Source organism: Musca autumnalis, unplaced genomic scaffold, assembly GCF_047663935.1.
Source record: "Musca autumnalis isolate F117 unplaced genomic scaffold, ASM4766393v1 scaffold_1, whole genome shotgun sequence".
Lineage (NCBI taxonomy): Eukaryota > Metazoa > Arthropoda > Insecta > Diptera > Muscidae > Musca > Musca autumnalis.
Genome location: NW_027411644.1, coordinates 33,362,358 through 33,386,954, shown reverse-complemented (window position 1 = coordinate 33,386,954; position 24,597 = coordinate 33,362,358). Strand labels below are relative to the sequence as shown.

Genomic DNA, 24,597 nt, shown 5'->3' with positions numbered 1-24,597 from the left:
GTTTGAAAGAGAAAGAAAAATACAAAAATTACAATTAGAATCAATCAATTTTTGTTCTCAATAAATAAAAAAGAAAAAAATGTGAATTTACCTAAACGCATAGATTCAATCGTTTCCTGATCAACAAAGCTACGCAAGCACATAGCAATGCCCCAACGTATGGCACCCGCTTGACCCGAACTGCCGCCACCCTCAACATTGGCTTCGATATCACATTTACCCAACATATCGGTAAAGATCAAAGGGAACAGAACCTGTAATGAGACAGCAAAGCAAAGAGTAAAAACGAAAGTCAATATTTTAAAATGGTATGTATAGTTTTTTATATTTTTTGCTAGAATATAATTGGCCTTTTCCATTCACAAAGTTCCATTTATTTCTGGATTGTTGTTGAACTTTGTTTAACCAAAAATGGAAATTTGTGTGTCATTTTTGTTTGGAAAGAAGCTGTGAAATTGCGTGGGCACTTTTTTGTTTGATTAGCATAATTCTGTATTTGTTGCTTGGTGAAATATAAGTCAGATTTCTTGGAATTATTTTTTAAATTAAATAACAGCATCTTCTTGTTTGTGGAGAGACATAATCAATCAAATTCAAAACAAAAACAATTTAGGTGAAAATGTAAGAAACCGGTAGAGGAACACAGCGTGTAGTACTGAACATACAAGGTGGCGCAAAAGTAATCTTCCTATCAGAAAATGCTATAAATTTTGCCATTGGCCCCTAATGTCACTTATGTTTTGACATTTGTGTAAACAATGTTACGCTACACTGCTCCAGAACGCGGAATATTTGCGACTATTTATCTAATCTCCCGTTTTGGCGATTTGCACTGGCCAGCAATATCGCCTGATTTCACCGCTCCAGACTTATGTTTGTTGTTGTTGTTGTAGCAGCTTCTACAAGTACATGTAGATCTTCATTTTATTGATTCGGCTCTGCCTCCAGCTCCAAGCTCAGAAAGGACGCCACCTGAATAGGATTAGTCCAAAGAGAGAGAGGAGTTAAGTCAGTCGGGTTGGCTGGGCAGTTAAACAGGTGCTGCGTAGTATGCGGACCGGTGCCACATGCTGGGCAGATATTCCGCATGCCATCAATCCTGGCCCAGTAAGAATTGAGGCGGCTGCACCAACCAGATCTAAGTTGCGCCAACACGACTCTCGTTTGTCTTGGCAGCTGCTGTTCTTCCGCTGCCACGGGTGGTGGATGATCTTCGAGGACTATATTCACACTGTAGGCTGCCAGAGCCTCTGCAACCGCATCAGTATGAATGTCTCTTAAAACTGCCTGGTATGCACGTTGATCTAGAGGTTCTCTTTTATATCTTTGAACCTCTCTCTAGATCTCTATAATCCTCACCCCATGTGCTGCCGGCTAGGGACTTGAGGACCTTGTTATACCCTCAGCCTTTAGGCTATGGAGGGTATATACACTTTGATACGATGAAAATGTGCCTCATCGAAATAATGGTTTTAGACCCCAAGTATGTTTGGACGAAATGTGTTTCAGACAATTTGGAGTCGATCTAGCCATGTCCGTCCGTCTGTCTGTCTGTCCTGCTGGCTGGAGCGCACGATAACTCTCGAACGGATGAACCGATTCGGTTCAAATTTTGGCTTTCGTAATATTTTGCCCAAACTTAGTTTAAGTTCGAAGATGACCTACATCGGTCCACTCCTTCCGGTACCTCCCCCACAAAAGTTCGAAAATGTTCAGAAAGTTTGTGCTCACGATAACTCTTGAAGGGAGTGACCGATTTGGTCCATAGTTTGTACAGCGTAAACTTTCTACCAGGGTAATATGAGGTTCCAATATGGTTTCAATAGGTCCACTCCTTCGGGTACCTCCCACACAAAATTTCGGAAAAGTTCAGTTTAGGGCCATCTCCATACTTCCTGAGAAAATAGCATGAAAATTGAAAAAAAAAAACCAAAAATGACACCGTGTGAGGTGGTTGGAGCTCAAGATAACCCTTGAACGGATCTGCCGATTCGGTCCAAAATATGGCCTTAGTAATATTTTGTCCAAACATAGTTTAAGTTTGAAGATAAGCCATATCGGTCCACTCCTTCAGGTACCTCCCCCACAAAAGTTCAAAAATGTTCGGAAAATTTGAATTGGTCTATACTTTACACATCCTAATATATCTACCAGATATAGATCAGGTTCAAATATGGACTGTATTTGTCCACTCCATCCGGTACCTCCCACACAAAATTTCGGATAAGTTCACTTTAAGACCTAATATCGAATCACTTTGATTTTTGTTGAAGCAACTTGCATTCGCTGCCTCAATTACGAAGGGAAAAGTTTTTTTTTAGGAGCAAGTCCATACTTCTTGAGCAAACAGCCCGAAGAGTGTAAAATCCCCCTATGGCACTATATGTTGTGGCTGGAGATTCACTTCCATAACGGTCAATGTCGATCCATTCCTTTCAGTATCTCCTCCCCAAAACTTTTGATCTTTAATCCTAATCAACATTTTTGTCGGTTCAAACGCCCAAAATTTTTAAAACCCACTAAATACATACGTATTTTGGGAAAAAATTGTTTCAATATACACAGGCTGAGGGTATATCTCTGTCGGCAAAGCCGACTGATACTTTTTTACTTGTTCCTGTTTCTCAGCTTATCGCAGATAACTGTAGTATGCTGGGACGACTTATACATGCTATCGAATGTGACCCCTTGGACTTTGGGATAGTTTGTGGTCGGAATAGTTGCACCGTCGACCTGCACATTCAGTGGGAGCTTCATTTGCGCCGTCCATGTGGTGAACAGTGTGGCTGTTGACTTAGTGGTGGATATTTTCATATTCCTCGCGTGGAGAAACTCTACAAGATCAATGAGATAGGCATTTAGCCTGTCACAAACGTTACCGATGTTGGGACCTGACGCCATGTGTGTAGAGGTTAAACAGGTTCGGAGATATCATCCCTCCTTGGGGAACTCCCTGCTTCACTCTACGGGGAACTCCCTGAATTCCACGTATGACTGGCGACCACACAAATAGTTGATGACCCAGCGTTTCAGACAAGGCCGGAGGGTAGTATTCTCGATATCCTCGAACAGCCTAGCATGGCTGACCGTATCAAACGCTTTGGTCAGATCCAATGCTACCATCACTGTTCTGTGACATGGTTTGTCCTGGTTGAGTCCTCGTCCAATATATGTGGAAATGGCGTGCAGTCCTGTTGTGGTACTGTGCTGCTTCCGGAACCCGTGTTGATGATCTGCAACTGGATAACACGTTCTGATGCTGGGGAGGAGTAATGGCTTTGCTACTGGTGATAGAAGTGAAATCAGCCTGTACGACTCAACTTTACTGCCATATTTGCCAGGTTTCAGCAGCGGGACCACCCTGCCCATTTTCCAGGCATCGGGAACTATTAGGGTGGCTAGCGATAAGTTGAGGACCTTACTTAAATACTCAACTCCTGGGTCATCCACCTGTTTTAACATCACCATAGAAATTCCGTCAGGTCCAAGCGCTTTGGATGACTTTGCGCCTCGGATAACATCTGCAACATCATCCATCGTAAATTGTGGCGGTTCTTCCTCGGCTGGAAGGGATTGCAAACGACGCAAAACACTTCTCTTCGCCCCGTCGCTATCGGGGTGCTCGATAAATTGTCGGCAGAAACTGCCAGCGCACCTCTTCGGATCTGTCACAGCCACGTTGTCCACAATTTATTACAGCCGGCTCCAATGGTGCAGCACTTCAGATGTTCTAGCCCCTTTTTCCGCTTGTGTTCGCTGACTAATCTATTGACTTCCATTGTCAGTTCCCTGATTCTGGGACGCTCATTAGCTAATCCCGTCGCCTCTGCTGGGAAATTGGGTCTTATTTCAGGTATTCGTCCAGCAGGGATAAAGCGAGCTGCTGCAGCAGTGATGATTTCTCGGAACTTCCTCTCTGCTATCCGAACATCAGAGGGACTGGGCGTTCTCTGAAGCGTTGATTAGTGAACTTTCTGAAACCTTGCCAATCCGCTTTTCCATGGTTAATGAAAGTGCGGCGTTCAGAGGTTCTGAAGTCTGGTGGTCTGTTTATGGAGATGAGGATTGGGAGATGGTCCGACCCAAGGGAAATGACGGGTTGCCATGTCACGTCATTCGTCAGACCGGGTGACACGATGGATATGTCAGGAGAACTGTGGCAGTCTCCTCTAATCATGGTGGGTGCGTCCTCGTTCGCAGTGCAGAATGTGGAGCTATCTATTTGCTCAGCCAGATCTGTACCTCTCTGGTCATTACCTAGAGCTGAATGCCATAACTCGTGATGTGCATTGAAATCCCCTAGGACCAGCCGGTTATCAACAACAGAGATCTGATGTTAGGCAAATAACGCGGGACACGGATATTGGCCGGTGGGATATACACATTGAGCAGTTCTATCTCGGCGGATCCAAACCTTACCGCTACCCCCATACACTCCAAGTATGGGTCCCTAGAGCCTAGATAAGGCGAGATAGGTCTGTACTGGACAGACTGGTGCAGTAGGAATTCAAGCCCTCCACCTCTACTTCTCGTACGATCCTGGCGAAGAACGTTGTATCCATCACAACTCCGAAGACTCCAGTTGTTGCTCAGCTTCGTTTCCTGGATCGCCGCGACCATAATATTTCTCCGACTCATAAAGTCCACGATATCATAGATCTTGGTTTGAAGACCATCGCAGTTAAACTGCAAGAATGTTATATCCTCAGGAACTGGGACAGCAATACGCGGTGGTAATGGCTGCTGCTGATACTGCTGTCTGGGAGATTGCGGGGGAGTTTCATAATCCGATGATGTTGATGATATAGACTCACTGGGGTTCATATTGGCGCAGCACGAGGCAACATAACCCCTGTCGTAATACTCCCTCAGGTAGGTGAGGCCTGAACAGTTCTTGAACCCATCTTTGACACCCGTTGCATCTCATTGACACCAACCTATGGTGGATGAGACGTTGACAAACGGTGCAGAACCATGGCCCGGGGTTACTCTCAATCCCGGCACGGACCAAAAGAATCCGGAGCAGGTATTCCGGGACATGCCGCTCCCAAAATTAAAATAAAGACGAACACGAACAAGTAGTTGCTGAGGTGACGGCCCCTGGCCGAGAAGATGGTTCCTCGGGTCAATCCGGTACATAGAACCGGCTGTCGTGGGATTGACTTCCTTTTGTGGGGCTTTTTGAAGTCTCGGGTTTATGTCAACAAGCCTCAGATTCTTTCAGCTCTTAAAGACAATATCCGTGAAGAATGTGAGGACCTATCGCCGGAAGTTTTGGCCAAAGTGATGGAAAATGCCATAAAAAGGGCTCAAATGCCAATAAACTGTGGCGGCCGCCATTTATCTGACATCATATTCTCGACTTGATGTAAAAAATTAAAAGACCAAATAAAAATAATCCACAAGAAGAATCAAAGTTTTTCATTTTTTTTTTAAATTACAGCCAAAAACATTGGAAGTTTACTTTTGCGCCACCTTGTATGTATAGATGGGATTCTACCCGGTATTTACCCAAAACATGGGTAGGTACCAGGTAAATCCCCGATAAATTTCGTTTTTGGTGGTTTATTTTGGTAAAAAATTATTTTGAAATCTAAATCTATCAGACAGAAAATCAAAAAGAATACCAGAAAAACAAAATCGAAAAATGTTTTATTGGCTCATTTTAAAGTAGAGATAGAATAGAATATGTTGGAAAAATGTCAATTCGATCGGACAAAAATTAGCTACGGTTTATTCGTTTTCGAACTACAGTGGGCACCGCAAACTGCTTTAGTAAAAACAGTGTTTCGTAGGCGGCCATTTGTCAGAACATTGCGCAATATTTTTCAAAAAAAAAAAAATAATAATAATAATAATCCAAAAGTAGCTCAAGGTGTGATGTAACAGATAGGGGGTTATCATGAATGAAAGTTCCCCGTGAGTTTAAGGGAGAAAGTGAAAAAATTCACAGGGAATTGCCGACGATTCGAACCCACACACCCACCACTATATGACATGACATGTTTCGACTTTGGTAAAGGCTCCTCAGACATATCGGATGTGGGACGGCTTAGCTATCATTTAACTTTTCCTCTTTCCCAAGCAATTTGTTTTTTACAACACTGAATATTTGATCAATCATTGTATGGTTTTCATGACAAACACTTAGCGTGAAAGTTATGAGTTTGGCTCTGAACACTAACACGCCGTGACAACACTTTTTTTCCTTGTGTTTTTCAATCCCCAGCCTGGCTCAGCTGATTTTATTTATTTGAAAATTTTGCCTTTTTTGGCGAAGATCATTTTTTAGTATTAATTTTTAGATTAATTTCTCGTTGGAATCGAGCTTAATGATCAATAATGCAAGTGAAAAAGGAAAGCCGACGATTTTAGTTTCTGTAGTTTAAACTCACATTTTGGGCAAATACCTGGCTATTTACCTATTTGTATCCAATTTATCCATTTTAAAGGGTATTTACCAATTTCCCATCACTAAACATAGAAAATTGATGTGTTTGCTAATATTTTGAATTTGAAACGTTGATAAGCAAATTTGAAACGTTGATAAAAAAATTAAAATTGAGTAAAACATTTTCCGCGAGCTAGGTAGATTAAAAAAGATTCTAAGAAACATGTTTCCATATTTTTCATGTTATAGACCATTTACGTATAAGTTCATTAGCCGAATATAGCGCATTATCCGGATTAGGTAAATCCGGAAATAATCCTCCAGATTTACCATACAAAAATAAATGCTCGAATTGAGTGGATTTGTTTTTAATCCGGTATAAATCCTCGTATACAACTCTGTTTTTTGCAACATTTTGCTAGAAAAGTACCAAAAGTTGCTAGTATTTCACGTGCAGTTTGTATACATTTTACTAAATGTCAAATGCACTTGGCATGTCCAAACAATAAAAAGATAAATTAAAAGAAGGAAATTGAATAAAAAGTTATTTAATATTTGTTTTAAGTTCCCACATTTCTTACGAGATCCCCAAACGCCTATAGTGACGATGGCAAAATAATGCAATGTACTTTTGTGTTTGCTGCTGTGTATGTATACATAAACTAAAATCAGCTGACTGCCATTTAAATCCTCCAAAGGTATATCTAAATGCCGTAAGATTTGCTCTGGATTTATTAAATCCAGTGGATTTATGAATAGTCTAAATCAGACATTACCCCTTTTGGGGAGATAGAGTTTCCACAAATCCATCGCCATCTTATACGACTAGTTGTCCCATCCGTTGTCCCATCTTCCCATGTAAAGTTATTTTGTGTTATTCCAACGAACAATAGTCGCCGCCCGGTGTTTCTTGGTCGACCTTGATTTTGTGATCCTTGGCGATTCCAATCATTTCTGTAGCCATTTAAACCTTTAATATGTTTTTTATGGGTTTCTGGTTCATTAAGTTCTACAGCTCTATGTTACTTATAGTGTTGGGCCCAGCGTATGATGCTGATGCCCTTCATTAATTCTTTTTACCCATTTTGGAATGGCGTGTTTAAAAATATCACCTTTTACTAAAAATTTTATCGGAGTTTTTTATTCCTATACGTTTTTGTATGCCTCTTTACCTGCTCCACATCCTAGTCTTCGTTGCAGATTTGTAGGTAAAATAAACATAAATTTGCAATCAGCTCATATTGTCCCAATGCCCTTTCGATGAATATTTTTCTGACACATTCAAAATACTGCTTAATGAGCTTGTAACCATGTCACCATGTCTCAAGTATCTCAATAGCGCCACTGACATGACCAGTTGAACATGCCTCACAACAAGATATTTTTTCCTTTTTAAGGCGAATACCATTATTTGTGAGATTTGTAATTAATTTAATTAATCGAGCTATATGACCTAAGGAGACTCTATTGTAAAAATGATATCTAACAACATCTAATATGTCTGATGATGTTAACGTAACGATCGTCATAGCGGTTGATATGTACGACTTCACTAGATATAATTTTTTCAATAAAATCTCCTTAGGTCATTTAGCTCGATTAATTAAGTGATTAAAAAAAATATATTGTTCATTTTAAATAAACAATATTAAAATATGGAACAATATTTGCACTGCATCCCAATTAGAAATTTCTGTTATTAATGAACAGGGAGAAGCACGTTTACTTAAGACGCCTTAGGAAAATATTAGCGAAATTTCCTGAGAATTTCGGCTACGAAAAAATACTATAGGTGGTATAAAATTATTCTAGGCGATTCTAATGTCAGAATTGGAAAAGAGAATATCTTTGACCCAACAGTCGGGAAATTCAGTCTCCACAGTGAAACATCTGACAACGGAATGAGGCTGATAGACTTTGATGCGGCAAACAAAAAATTGCAGATAGCAGCACCAGATTTAAGCATCTCGACATTCATAAGGGCACCTGGCTGTCTCCGGATCAGAAAACAAGGAATCAAATTGATCACGGTGTGATAGATGGGAGACATTCATCGAGCGTGTTGGATGTACGTTCGTTCCGAGGAGCAAACATAGACTCGGACCACTAACTTGTTGCAGCAAAGGTACGTATTGTAGCGAATAAAGGTACGTTAAACGTAGCGAATAAAGTACGAGCAGACACGACACGAAAGTAAGACATCAGTAAGCTGCAATCACAACAGATAGCCACAGTATATTCCACTCAACTCTACCAATAGTTTAATCAAAGCGCTGCTCATCCCGATAACATATCAGCACAATGACAAAGTATTGCCCATTCCATGAAAACAGCCGCAAAATCCATACATGGGTACCAGAGACCTCCACCGAGGAATCCTTGGTACGAACAGGATTGTCGTGCTGCCACCGTAAAAAAAATCCGGCATATACGGGTACTCTACAATCAGTAGCAACGCGTAGCGCACGAAAAAGGTATCGGGAGAAAAGGAGAGAGGAGAAACGTATTTTCCACAGGAAAAAGAGAAGTGGGAAAGCGAGAGTGTGAAAAAATCGAGATATACAGGAGCCAGAATGAAGTCCGAAAGTTCTGCCAAAGAGTAAAACATAAAACTGATGACTTTGGTACAGGCACATCCTCCTGTAGAGACCTGTAGTGCGATTCTCTAACTCATTTTTTGAGTTAACGACAAATGTCGGTAAAATTAAAACGCAAAATTATGAATGAAAAGTTCAAATAAAAGTTGGCAACACTGTTGCTATCGATAGAACTTTACGACTACTTTCTCTTGGTCGCTAACTTACCCAAAAATATCGTTAAATACCGAATTTATACGCATTTTAATTTTACCGATTTTTGTCGGTAACTCAAAAAATGTGTTAGAGAATCGCACTACAGCAAGGTAATTTGGTAACTGATACAGATAGTGTTCTCAGGATATGGAAAGAGCATGTTAGTGTCCAATAGTAGCGAAGACGACGAAGATAACACAGATCCAATCCCAGAAGATGGTATTGAATGTATACCGCCCAGCCAAGATTAGGTAAAGTCAGCAATAAACCGGCTAAAGAATAATAACGCAACAGGGGCCGATGGCTTTCCAGCCGAGCTGTTCTAAACCGGAGCCGGCACGCTGATAAGGTGTATGCGTCAGCTAGTTAGCACTATCAGGCAGGAAGAACGCGTACATCTGGAACCTGAGTATCCAGTGTCCCGTCCACAAGAAAGGAGACAAGACTGTATACTCTAACTATAGAGGCATGGTCTTCTCCCTATTGCCTACAAGATAGTGTCAGGGATATTAAGCGAACGACTAAAGCCAATGGTCAATAAAATAATTGGACCATACCAATGGAGAAGAATCCTGTTGGCCAACAGATGCTACTTTGGCTTAAATAAGCAGTTTAAAAACAGGGCCCCATCTCGTCAAACAAAAACAACGCTTTAAAAAACACTGATACCAAGCAGATAAGGCAGTGTTTGAGAAAAGAATTCTTCGAAGGTGAATATCGACGTCGTATGAAACACGAGCTGTATCTGCTATAAAACGACATCAGTATAGATAAACGTGTCGAGATGCAACGATTGCGTTGGCTACCGCCAAATGGCGGTACACGCAGGACTGGCAGGCCAAGGCTTCGAACAAGTGAAAAAAGAGATGAGAAGACGCGGTATTCCAAAAAACGAAGCAACAAACTGAGAGAATTGGAGATCATTTCTTAGTTCGGCTTATGGAACAAATGTTCTGTAATGGGCCAGCTAAGTATGTGACAAAAAGGGTAATCCCATATCATTGGCTTGGAGAGTTTGTCCACCAATAATTGAACCTTAAAATACCTTTATCGCGTTATACGAGGTCAAACGAGGTTTCCGACAGGGTGGCAGTCTATCGTCTGACCTGTTTAACATCATGATAAAGGTAATATGAGATGGAAATGTCTTAACAATCAATGATACAAATAGCCCTATATACAATAAAGAAATAATATTACTGGTCTACGCAGATGACATCGGCATAATAGTCAAAAATCCCATGGCGGCAGGTACTTCGATGCCGGATTGACCCGTAACCACACAATACCCTGTTCCGGCCACCTCATTGTTCACATGTTTGTATTTGTATCGTCTTCCTCACAGCAGTCGCACTCGCAGCACATAACACCAGCCGTGGTTGTTCCAATCCCTGAAAATGCATCCTTTTTGCAATTTAATTGCAATGGACTCCGAGATGAGATCGAGGAAATAGTGGATTTCATGAGTTGGAAGAATCTCATGATCGCGGCGATGCAGAAACCAAGCTCAACAACACCTGCAGCTTACAGCGTTGTGATGATTACAACGTATTGAGGAAGGAGCGCCAGAAGCGCAGGGGTGGCACTAGCTCTCCTATTGCACCAATACAGACATATCTCGCTTGAACTTGGCTCTAATGACCCGCACATGAAATGTATACATCCCGTTAAGTAAGTCCCGATTAATAGCTGTACTCCTGGTTTTAGGCCCAACATTATAACGCTTTTGGAAGGTCATAACCCACTGGTCTTGGGGGACTTGAATGCTCATCATGAGTTGTGGCATTCGGTCCGAGTTAATGACCAGAGGAGTACGGCGCTGTATGAGCAGTTTGATAGCTCTACGTTTTACACGGTTAATGTCGACGACTACTCAAGACATAACCATCGCGTTACTTTGTTCGACAAATGACTTCACCTAGGAACCCGTCGTTTCTCCTGGCTAAGACCATCTCCCTGTAATCGTCTCTATCAGCAGACCCAATTCCACTACGTCTGGTCGCCACACTTTCATATATCATGGCAAAGCTAATTGGCCTAGTTTCAGAGATTTCACAAACCCAGCGTACGGAAATAAACTTTATGAAACGTTTGCAATCGTTTCATATTTTCTTTAGGAATAAAACTAAACATAACCCAAGTTGACCGAACTCGCTGTTTAGTTTCGTTTTGTTTACATTCGTGAGTGCGAACAAAACGAAAAGCGAAAAGTACTCAACTGAAGAACAAATCATAGAATACGAAACAGTAATATACGCATTACAATCGTTTGCTGGTTGATTAAAACCTCACCTCTGCCGTAGTGAGTTGTTAAACAATCACATGTGTGTGTGTCTGAATGTGTCATTGATTATTTCGCACAAAAAACGTTTGCAAACGATTCATTTTGTTTCGTTCGTGAATGATACAATACGGAACATCATAGCCGAAGTATATTTCAGCAATCGTACAGTTTTGTTCTTCTTCTGTTGAAAAGTTTATGGTTTCGTTTTGTTTTAAGAACGAAACGATTCAGAAAATATAAAAAGTTTGTGACTTTGTGTGAGTGGTACGGGAATCGTTTCGTTTGTTTGCGTTCATTGCACTAATCACAGCTTCAAAGATCCGCCCAACCTTTCTGATGTTCGATTAGCAGAAAGGATGTTCCGGGATAACGTGAAAGGTGGAGCCGTACGTTATGTTCTGCTGATCGAATGCAGGAAGTGAGACCAAATATCCCAGTAGAGGCGGTGGGACTAGCAAATGAGCGTGGTGAGTTCGTCGTGCCAATCCTAGTGACCCCAGAGTTAAGGATCTAACACAAGTAGTTAATAGACTGGTCAGTGAGCTCAAAGCGCAACAAGTGGCTATATAATCTGAAGAGTTGTTGAAGGTTTCTAAATGGCAATGCTGAAACAACTGGATGAGCCAGGAGTTTAGAACCTTACGAAAGTTCTCAACCTGTCCGCTAGCCACCCGAAGTCTGGAAAATAGGCTGACTGGTCTCGCTACTGAAGCCAGACAAGGATTCCAGAAAGGTGATTCGTACAGACCGACTTCACTTATGTGAAGTCTCCTGTATGTTCAGTAACGGAGTGCGGATAAATGGCTTTTATAGGTTCCGGGATATGAGAACAATATCTTCCACCATTATTAACACGATATTAAAGACCCTAGTCCAGAGGAATGGAGCTAATACCAAAGGTTTTCGTAACATATGGGCAGAATCTAATGCATTCGACTATATTTATGAATAACATGTTGCTATATTTGACTCCTATGTATATCGGATCACCCATTGAAGTCTGTAGACTACAAATCCATAGAGTACTTACCGAAAAAATTCGACAAAAGCATAACTAGAGGCCTATTTTATGTCAATAGTACACGAAAGCGGTACCACGGGTCCAATGGGGGGAAATATCACCGGATTACTCCAAATCACTCGTTGATTTATTGTTTGGAGGCTCGAATATGATGAAAATAAATTCAAAAGCAAAAATATCCCTTCATGTTTTTAAAGAAATTAAAAAATCCGCCCGGAGAACTGCAATCCTTTTTATCACTTAAAAATCTGATGTTGTCTGGCGTGGTAATCGACGTAATACTTTTCATTGCCCCGAGGAAGAGGTTCCTAACTTGACACCTAAACCTAATGTTCTTATTATTATACCCTCAGCCTTTAGTCTAGAAGGATTCGAACCAAATTTTGGGTATCGTAATATTTTGTCCAAACTTAGTTTAAGTTCGAAAATAGGCCATATCGGTCCACCCCCCACAAAAGTTAAAAAATTTTATGTAAAATGCTGTGAACGATAACTCTTGAAGGGAGCAATAGATTCGGTCCAAACTTTGAATGTCGTATTATTCCTTCCAGATATAGATCGGGTTCGAATATGGAGTATATCGGTGCACTCCTTCGGGTACCTCCCACATAAAATTCGAATAAAGTGAATTTTAAGAGCAACTCTCGGATCGGGTTCTCGGATCGGGTTCAAATTTTTTCGGTAGTTTGTCCTTGCGGCTGCCTTTACGACGGTACACATTTTTTCTTGCGCAAGTCCACACTTCTTGAGATATTAGCCTAAAAGCTGTAATAAACCCGAAAGATAATTTTTGCAGGGAGTTTCTGATTGGTACAGACTTTGCATTTCGTATTATTTCATCCAGTCATGTATCAGGTTAGAATATGGACTATATAGGTCCACTCCTTCGGGTATCTCCCACACAAAATTCGGAAAAAGTGAAGTTTAAGAGCTTCTCTCGCATCGTTTTTATTCCTTTTTCAGTAGGTTGTTCTACCGGCCGTACAATTTTTTTCGGGAGTAAATCAATACTTTCTGAGGTAATGGCCCAAAGGCTCCAAACCCAGTCGGCACATATTGCTATTGTGCAAGATAACTTTAAAACTTTAACAAAAAAAAATTCCAAACTGTTTTGTTTTTCTGGTCAATGGCTGAGGGTATATCTCAGCACAACTGACTGATACTTTCTTACTTGTTTTTTATGTATATCTTCTTTCGAGTAAGTTCTAAATCCATTCCAACCCTCTATGTTTTAATTCAGTTACCATGCAGAAATATTCATGCATATTTCATTCAAGATTACTCTTCACCTGACAACTACAACAATTGTTGTTACGTTTTGGAATTTCCAATTTAAATTACATAAAAAATTGTTTTGGTAATTAATTTCCTATTGATTCTAAGTTAATGTTTGTGATGTTCAATTATCTATTCATTTTACATTAGCAGAAAAAATTTCAACAACTTTTGCACTTCCCACAAATTCGAAATGCACAAAATTTAAATACAAAAGCCGATCAGTAGAACAATTCTCACACAGACAGACAGACGCAATGTCGGCAAAACAGCATTCTTCTCACTTTATGGCGTTGTTTAAAACAATTTGACGTGATTAAGCATTTTTGCTAACAACTAAAAATTTAATTATAGACTTTGGTAGATGAGGGAGATATATTCATAAGTGGATGCTGTTGTTGATGTGTCCAAAACCATTTTGCCACTATGAAGTTAACAGCTTATTTTGGTTGGGAAAAATAGTAGGGGGAAATTATAATAATTCTTTTTAGTGTTATGGGCATTAATTAATATCAACTGATTTATGTCCTCGATTTCCTTATGGACAAAAGTAACCAATTGGTTAGGAAAAATATTTTTCAGAACTTGTAATGTCACCCAAAGTAAACGTAACTTTTTCTAAAAGAAACATCTTGGAATATTTCTGATCATTTCCCAACAGATAGTAGCCATACATACTTAGTTGTAGAAATTTATAGACATTCGGTAGGAGACTTTGCTGCGGGAGCTTTCCTCAACTTTTTCTTTTCTTCAAAAACTACATCATTAAATACTCAAGTATAACATCCAAAGAAAATTTGATCTTTGCCGAATCGTAATAAATTTAACTGCGTCTAGAATTTATCTAAACGAGGTACGTTAGAAAAGTTTAAGAGGAATAATGAAAACCCACATCAAAACATAAGCTCCTTCTCAAAATTCACCAAGGCCATTGACAGAATGAACAAGTAAATCTAGATATTTCTTGTTGTGACTAGAGTTGTGCAATCTCGTTCAATTAAACGATCCGGATCACTATCTCGTTCAATAGACACCGCTAATTTCTTTGACCAAACTGCATATACTTAATATCACACGTTGGTTTTTATGATGTTACTCATTCGTCTTTGAATGAGGACAGTGATCCGGATCGTTCAATTGAACGAGATTGCCCAACTCTAGTTCAGACGTGACCAAAAAGAGAACAGCCCAAAATGTGAAGGTATTCAAACTATTGGCAACTTATGACTGTGTGTTAGTGTGTTTTTATGCACGCACGCTACAAAACAAAAACAAATCAAAACATTATCTCTTTCTATGCATTCGGGTCATATGTGTGTAAATTGCCGAAAAACTTCGGCACCGCTGTGTCAAAGAAGAACACATTTGCTCTAGTTATGACAGTTTATGACATTGGCGCCCATAGTCGAAGTTCACATTAGAGTGTGTGACCTAGTGTGAAGGAAGGTGCGACCCTCACCCTGATTTACCATTACAGAAACGTGACATTCCGAAAAAACGGTTTCGACCAGTGACTGTCGCTGATTTTTCCATCGGGGTCAGCTTTGTCAATTATTGCCACTTGAAGGTCGCCAGCGGGCATTCTTGGGGCCGATCTGACATAAGGTTTTTTTGCGTCCTTGTCCATGCGCTTTGGAGCTCACTTCACCTCACTTCTGGTCAACGACAGCTACAGTGACAGGAGTTCGATGGGAAAACATCTTCTTGGGCGAAGGCTGTGGGCATTCGGAGGAGCGAAGTCATTTCACAGTGTTTTTTACTGCGGAACTTTTTTTTATACCCTCAGTATTTATGCTAACGAGGGTATATACACTTTCATACGGGCAAAATGTGCCTCATCGAAATAATGGTTTTAGACCCCAAGTATGTTTGGACGAAATCCGTTTCAGACAATTTGGATTTGCAATGTCCGCCTGTCTGTCTGGAGCGCACGATAACTCTCGAACGGATCAACTGATTCGGTCCAAAATTTGGCTTTCCTAATATTTTGTCCAAACTTAGTTTAAGTTCGAAGATGGGTTATATCGGTCCACTCCTTCCGGTACCTCCCCCACAAAAGTTCGGAAAATTTGTGCGCACGATAACTCTTGAAGGAAGTAACCGATTTAGTCCACACTTTGCCCATCGTGAAATTTCTATCGGACTTAAATGAGATTCCAATATGGACTCAATCGGTCCACTCACTATTCGGGTACCTCTCACACAAAATTTCGGAAAAGTTCAGTTTAGGACCTTCTATCGAATCGTTTTGATTTTTGTTGTAGCAACTTATATTCACTGCCCCTCATACAACGGTATAAGTTTCATCAGGGGCAAGTCCATACTTCCTGAGAAAATAGCCTGAAAGGTACAAAAAAACCCCTATTACACCGTGTGTAGTGGTTGGAGCGCAAGATAACACTCGAACGGATTTGCCGATTCGGTCCAAAATGTGGCCATCGTAATATTTTGTGCAAACTTAGTTTAAGTTGCAATATAAGCCATATCGGTTCACTCCTTCAGGTACCTCCCCCACAAAAGTTCAAAAATGTCCAGAAAAATTGTGCGCATAATGGGAGTGATCGATTTGGTCCATACTTTACTCATCCTAATTTATCTACCAGATATAGATCAGGTTCGAATATAAACTATATTTGTCCACTTCTTGGGGTACCTCTCACACAAAATTTGGATAAATTCACTTTAAGACCTGCTCTCGAATAACTTTGATTTTTGTTGAAGCACCTTGCATTCGCTGCCTTAATTACGGCAATAACAGTTTTATCAGGGGCAAGTCCATACTTCTTGAGAAAACAGCCCGAAAGTTGTAAAAACCCCTATGGCACCATATGTTGTGGCTGGAGAGCTCGAACCGAATACTGCGTTGGTCCACACTTTGGATGTCGTAATATTTCTTCGAATATTAGATGAAATTCGAAGGTGGTGCTTATAGTTCCACTCCTACCGGTACCTCCCAAAAAAATTTGTAAAATATTCGCTAAAATGGTACGCGCGATTTCTCACAGACGTAGCAACCGATTTGGTCCAAACTTTGGATCTCTAAATATTGTCGAAACTTAGTTAATGTTCAAATTTGGACCCTATCTGTTCAATCCTTGTGTTCAACATTTTTGTGTGGTTCGAGGATCCTTTGGACATTTTACCGAAGGTTTTCTTAGTGGCCCTGTTTACAGCGATATTATGTTTTTCGTAGGCTAGTGTGATAAAAAAAGCCCTATCTATCGATATCCCCGCAAATTCTTGAGTTTTAATTCTATCCATACTTTTGTCGGTTTATACGCCCAAAATTTTGAAATACATGTTTTTTTGGGAAAAAAAAGTATTTCAATCCACACAGGCTGAGGGTATATCTCTGTCGGCAAAGCCGACTGATACTTTTTTACTTGTTTGTTCTTAGAATGTGATAGATTTTTAGTCGACCCAATCACATTGACCGCCTGTGGAACTTTCTAGAGCATATTGTCCCTCCCTTTCGGGTTTGTGTCGGGCTTACAAGCAGATCACATTGTCAATTGATCTCCTTAACGAAAGCCGCTTGGTTTAGGTGTAGTTTTTTTAGGCTTCATTCATAATTGGGTTGAGTTCGGCTTTGAAACCAAATTTAACTCCACCACGTTTCATGAGGCAATAGGTCTCGCCTTCTCCAATTTTTTGCTCGTCGCCGCAGATTCTTTAAAGGCTTTGGCTTGTATGGCTACAGTGTCTGGGAGGAAGGGAAGTTCTTTCGCGAATTATCTCATGTATCTGAGTTTACTTCTCAGAATACCAAGTCGCATCACGTCCCTCGAAATTGCCAATATACATCACAGGACCTTTGAAGTGCTTTGTACTTTAACTTCTTTGGCATAACTGTCCTTACAGTCAAGTTGTTCAAGTCTCCATGGATTCTCCATCGCCAGTCAATGTCCTGTGACATTCTGCCTCTGAAGTTTTTGCTGCTAGCTAAGCACCTGAGTATATATCCCTTCCCCACGTTACTCTCATTAATATATAATAAATATACTTTATATAACATGGTGATCGTTCATCAAGGTAACATTGAGTCACATGTCCTCCGGGGATATGTCCGGGTTCTCTACTTTCCTACTGTATGCTATCTTCTATTTGCAACCGTATGAAAGAGTAGTTAAAGGGAGATGAGAGAAAAAGTAGGCATCATAAATAAGTTTGTGTTTTTCCATTAGAAACATTGTGGCGTTTTTTATTGGGATAGCGTTTGCAATTTTGTTTTTTTTTTTTCAAAATAGTCTGACTTAATCCCATTGTTGTTGTTTTAATATTTTAAAACAACTAGTTTATTAGTGGAAAAGATTTGGCATTGTTCGCCAAGGGGTAAGGCAGGGAATACTATAGTTTCGATCCACGCCACTGGATCTCATCAGTTCCCTTGTTTCTTATTTGTGGATATTCTCCACCGAAGTTTTGAAAAAACAAAATTTGTGTTTTTACTCAAAAAAAAAAAAAAAAAAAAAAAAAAAAAAAAAAAAATCACCAACGAAATTGAGGAGAGATTAACAAATGTAAGTATGGATTTTCAAATATTAATATAAATATAAATAAATAATCCTAATATTGCACGTAGTTTTTTTTTTTAAAGGGAGCAAAGAGGCTCTTACTCGCTTTTGAAAAAAAACGAATGTGAACTCAACTCAATGGTGCCCCCAATTTTTATTTACCATAAAATAACGAATTACTTATTTACAACAGATTTGGGCCGATCAAAAGAAATATGTAAGGCAAAAGGCTGCCCAGAACCTCCGCTATCAAAAAGGAACAGGAAGCGGTTCAAACAAGGAGAAGAAGAAGAAACGGAAGAAACTATTTATAATCTCATTGGAATGAAATCTTCCGTAGAAGGTATTGTAGTCAACTCCACTGGTCTTGGTGACAGTGATGAGACGAATCGGATGTGTGAGGAATATTTAAATACCGCTTAAGAAGACACTGGGTCAAATGAAGATGTTAATGAAAATAACCAAATGGACATTTCAATATGCGATGAAGGAAAGGCGAATAAACTAACAAGCAATGAGGCAACATCCTTGGAAATAATTAAAAGTGAGCTGGATGTCCAAAAACAACTTTTGGAATCCATAAAAGAAATCGAGGCAAATCAAAAAAACTCAAAGCGAGCATCACAAACGGATATACAGATCAATCGAAAAATTGACTGATCTTAAGAAATAACATTACCAGGCACTAGAAAAGTTAAAGGAAAAGGAAGGGAATGAAATGAAGCGACACGACCAACTTATGGAGAAACTAAGAATGCAGGAGATTGAATACAAATTGGCAAAAACTAACCTGCAATTGGTGCAAATTCTGAACTTAACTAAACCGAATAAGACTTATTATACTTCAAATTATGCATTTTTCCGAAAAAAATGCAAAGTTTCATGTCAAAATTTCATTGAAATTACTCTAGTCTGGCCCGGGACTAGCCACCAAGTTTTCTATTTGCCAATTCAATTTTGCGCAGATAGCTGTAGATGGATGCGGTAAACATGCTGTTGATTGATACCACCAGGATCTTGGGATAGTTAGTGGTAGAATTCTGCTGCCATCGATCAGGACATTCAACTCTGTGTTCATTTACGCAGTCGATGTGGTGAACAGAGTAACCGTAAATTTAGTGGGGAATATTTGCATGTTCCTCGTGCGGAAAATGTGGTAAGATCGACCAATAGGACAGAAGTCTTTCATAAATGACATCAGGAAAGGTACCCGACGCCAAGATCGTACAATCATCCGCATACCTTACGATCTCAATGTCGTCTGGAGGGGGCGGAATACAGGAGAGTTACCCAAGATGAGATGATTTCTCCGTAACTATTTAACCTCTACCTCTCCTGTATTCCGCCCCCTCCAGACGGCATCGAGATCGTAACGTATGCGGATGATTGCACGATCCTGGCGTCAGGTACCTATCCTGATGACATCTGTGAGAGACTGAACAACTATTTAACCGATCATACCACTTTTTCCATTCGAGGAATATGCGGATTGTCGCCACAAAATCTGCAACCTCTCTGTTCACCACATGGACAGCTCAGTTTGGAAGAGAATTGAATGTCGTGGTCGACGGTAGCAGAATTCCGACCACAAACTGCCCCAAAATTTTAGGGGTCACATTTGACACTACTTTCACGTCGTGTGCGCACGCCACAGCTATCTGCGACAAACTGAAAAGTAGGAACAAGGTCCTTGAGGTGCAGATAAAGAAACCTTGTGGACCACATATAACGCGATAGGTCGGTCTGTGGTAAGCTATGCGGCTCCAGTCTGGTCCCCGAGATTATGTGATACGAATTGGATAAAGATTCAAACTTGCAAGAATGTCGCCCTGAGAACAGCAACAGGATGCCTCTTCAAATCTTCAGTGGACCATCTACATACATGAGGAGGCAAAGATTCTTCCAGTAAATCAACACAATGAGATGCTTTCGTTGCAGTACTTGCTTGTGTGTTACCGTGAGAGCCATCACAATCACCATCTTGTGGGTAGGCCCGACACATTCAGACAGATCAGGAAGGATATCCATGCTCTAGAGGGAGAGGTCCAACGATACGGAGAGAACCCCTAGATCAACAAGCATATCAAGCAGGTTGGAATAGCATTCACACGGACGCAGTTGCCAAGGCCTTAAGCAATTAGAGTGTGAATAAAGTACTCGGAGTATATCCCCCATCTATCGCAGCTGAGAAGCGTCAGCTGCCACGACAAACCAGAGTATTTTTGGCTCAACTACGCTCGGGATATTGCAGTCGCCTAAATTCTTATTGGGCGGAAATCGACCGCGCCGTGCAAGACATCTGCCCAGTATGTGGCATGGGCCAGCACGACACAAAACACCTTTTCAACTGCCCAAACCTACTCATCTAACTCCAGTGGATCTGTGGTTACATCCCATCGAAGCAGCCGCTTTCCTGGAACTGGAGATAGACCCAGAGCCAGATTGAACAGAAGAACGAACATACAAACAAGGCAGCGGGTTCTAACGTACCGGATTGACCCGAAACCATAGTGTTTCGGCCAGCGGCTGCCAACCCAGCATCAAGCCTATGCTTTTACGTAGGTTTCATGTTGCTACAACAACAACAAACATAATAATAAACACTGTTACAACAACCACAACAACTTTGACTTTGAAAATCGTTGACCACGCCTTCTTTTCTTGATGTGCTGAAATCAAATGAAGTCATTGGATCATCAGTCAGCGCTGTACGACGGATGGTCCATTAATTCCACGTTTTGTCCGGCCAAACAGGCGCTGGTTTGAATCGATGTGTGAGAGCCCACATTGTCATGATGCACAATGATTTGTCTTCTCTTGTTCGTTTTTCGAACTTCTCAGGAGACTTCAGGCAAACAAATTATAGTGTACCACTCAGAAATAATCGTCCTATATTTCTCAAGCCGTATAGTCGCCACACGGTCAGTTTTTCTGAACCTTTTGCTTCGAAGTGCTTCTTACATGAACAAACAACTTTCGTTTGATTTGGCTCGCTTTCGAAGACCCAAATGGCCGATTCATGCTTTGTTTCAGGCTCCTAAGCATAGATCCTAGATTGATTGTTGTGAAGAGCTTATAAACGTTTGAAACACCGCGATCGATTTTATGCTCAATTTCTTTGAACCAATTTACAGAGGAGCCTTTTTTTAGCGATTGTCCAATTTTGCTGGATCTAACGGGAAACCCCATTTTTGCGGCCAGCTGTTTATGCAATATCAAATGTTAGTTGGTGGAAGAAATGCCCAAGGATGCCTCTATCTCATGGTATTTAACATGGCGCTCTCGCATTATCCGTTCCTGCACGGCATATTTTTTTCTGGCACAACGATTGATTTTGGGCGACCCTCACGACCTTCGTTTTTTGGCGATAGCCGACCACGGTTGAATTCATTAAACCAATTTATTCATAGTCCTATAGGATGGTCCTTTATTGACATACAAAGATTTAATTTGATCGATACACTCGTGCGGTGATTATCCACGTCGAAAGTTGTGACAAATTCTTGGACGAAAATATTCACAATTAAATTCCATTTTTTTGCAAAGTGTTTTTTTTAAGTCGTCGTAAACAACACATAACATGGTCGTACGACAAACTGTCCTGAGTAAGTCTAGGCTTAAAACTGTCAAACTATCCAACAATTTTTTCAAATGGCGCCTGGCAATATGCGGTGTTGCCTAGGCCAGGTAGTTTTCATGGAGCCCCCTTAAGTCAAGCGTCACTAACACTGTCCTATCGTACGGCTTGTTCTGGTTGAGTCCTCGATCAATATGTGTGGAGATGGCGTTCAGCGCTCTTTTAGTTCTGTATTGCTTACGGAACACATGCTGAAGATCGGCAACTGGATACCTATTTAGTAAAGCCTCAAGAGTCTTTGCTCCGTCAGTACAATTCACCTTTGCTGGCTTCCTTGCATGGTTTTCGCCCTGTCACCCTTAGAGTGATAGACAATTTGCCGATTAAAATAACTTGCGCAACTCTTCGGATCAGTCAGCGTAACGTCGCCAAACGTGACTGAGTTCCTATGTTCTTTCTTTTCAGTTGCCCAGAATTCACTTATTCAGGCTCTTTTCCGCAGAAAGAAGAGAGAAATGGAAAAGCGCGAATGTGAAGAAATCGAGCTGTACAGGAGTCAAAATGAAGCCAGAAAATTCTACCAAAGAGTGAAACATCAAACTGATGGCTTTGGTAGAAGCACATTCACGTGTAGAGACTAACATGGAAACCTGGTAACTGATACCGAAAGTGTACTCAAGGCATGGAAAGAACATTTTTTCTAAGTTACTGACAACAAGCAGCAGCGATGATGACGAGGCGACAGCACCAATCCCAGATGACGGAATTGAATGCATTCCGCCCAGCCATAGTGAGGTTATGACAGCAATAAGTAGATTGAAAAATAATAAGGCAGCAGGAGCTGATGGGCTACCGGCTGAACTGTTCATAACCGGAGGGGACGAGTTGATAAGATACATGCACAAGCTCATTAACACCATATGGCAGGAGGTAAGCATGCCTGATGATTGGAACTTCAGTATCCTGTGCCCCGTGCATAAAAAAGGAGTAAAGACTGTATGTTCCAATTATAGAGGCATAAGTCTGCTCCCCATCGCCTATAACAATATATCCAGTATACTATGCGAACGACTAAAGCCAATAGTCAATGATATAATGGGCGCATATCAATGGGGCTTTAGATCTGTCAAATCCACCATTGACCAGATTTTCACCCTAAGGCAAATACTGGAAAAAACTCAAGAGAAACAGATCGACACCTACCATCTTTTTGTCGACTACAAGGCTGCCTTTGACAGTCCATTAGGTACAAAAGTATTTCAAGCCATGACTGAGTTTGGTATCCCCGCAAAGCAGATACGACTTTGTAAGATGACGCTAACAAAAACGCGATCATAGTTAAAATAGGGAAGAACCTCTCTGAGGAGTTCACCACCAAAAGAGGCTTCAAGCAAGGAGATAGTCTCTCATGTGATCTATTCAACATAATAATTGTTCCACAAACATCCCATACGGGACAAGGGAGACTTCTCCCATATCAATGAGTGCACCCCGATTCAAATTAGCTCAACATACTGTTGGAAAAAATCATACGAGTTGCTGAGGCAAACAGCAATGGCACGATATACAATAAGAACCACATGCTAGTCGCTTATGCCGACGACATCGACATCGTAGGTCGATCGGATCAAACAGTGATTAACAGCTTTATAAGAATAGAAGAAGAATCTGCTAGAATAGGAATGGCAGTGAACGGAGATAGGACGAAATTGATGGTATCGACGCGCAATGCTGAAACTGAAACCAGACCAACTGTGGAAGTTGACACATACAATTTTGAGGTTGTTAACGACTTCATCAACCTCGGCATCGCCATAAATAAAACAAATAACATCAGTTCTGAAATAAGGAGACGAATTATATTGGCAAATAGATGCTACTTTGGACTAAGTAAGCAGTTTAGAAACAAGGCCATCTCTCGTGAAACTAAAGTCACACTCTACAAAACACTGATACTACCTGTGCTAATGTATGGCTTCGAAGCATGGGTACTTGCGCAAGCAGATACGGCAGTACTTGGTGTGTTCGAGAGAAAAATTCTCCGAAAGATATACGGCCCAATCTCCGTTGGTGATGAATATTGGCGTCGAATGAACCACGAGCTATACCAGATATGTACTGACATCGACATGGTTAGGCGTGTCATAAGAATGAACGATGATTCCCCCGCTAAAAAGGCGTATGCACATGAGCCACAAGGCGGTAAATGAAAAGCTGCTAGGCCAAGACTTCGATGGAAAGAACAGGTGAAAGATGACATCGAAGATCGTGATATTCCCACTAACTGGGAAGAGATTGCTAGCGATCGGGGAAAATGGAAATCTATACTTAGTTCGGCTTATGGAACAAATGTTCTGTGTGCAAACAGAGCAACCTAAGTAAGTAAAACTCCAGTGTTGCAATTCTTAAGATGATTTAGCCAATTTTTCCGTTTATGCTCACCGACCAACCTGTTAACTATCAGTATCAGCTCTCATCACGTTCATTTACTAATCCCGTCTCAGCTGGAAAGTTTGATCTCACTTCGAGTATTCGACCAGCAGGTATATGGCGAGCGGTTGCAGCAGTGATGATGTCGCGGAAAGTCGTTTCTGGAACATCAGTTCCCTGAAGCGCTGAATATTGAATATTTGAAACTAGGATTTATCGTTTATTAACGTCCCCAGGACATTATTGGTCTTCTGAAATAATTTTTTTTATCTACAGCCAAAATCCACGATAAACCTGAGACTCGCAATAATCT

The 24,597-nt window shown here is 40.7% G+C and overlaps 1 protein-coding gene across 1 annotated transcript in view; it reads right to left on the bottom strand.

Annotated features, from left to right (window-relative positions):
• mRpS9 (mitochondrial ribosomal protein S9) overlaps positions 1-24,597 on the bottom strand; it is a 118,194-nt gene that overhangs the window by 194 nt on the left and 93,403 nt on the right. Inside the window, exon 7 of the mRNA XM_073971639.1 lies at positions 92-254. Within this exon, the coding sequence (XP_073827740.1) occupies positions 92-254 (163 nt within the window). The remainder of the gene's footprint in view (positions 1-91; positions 255-24,597) is intronic.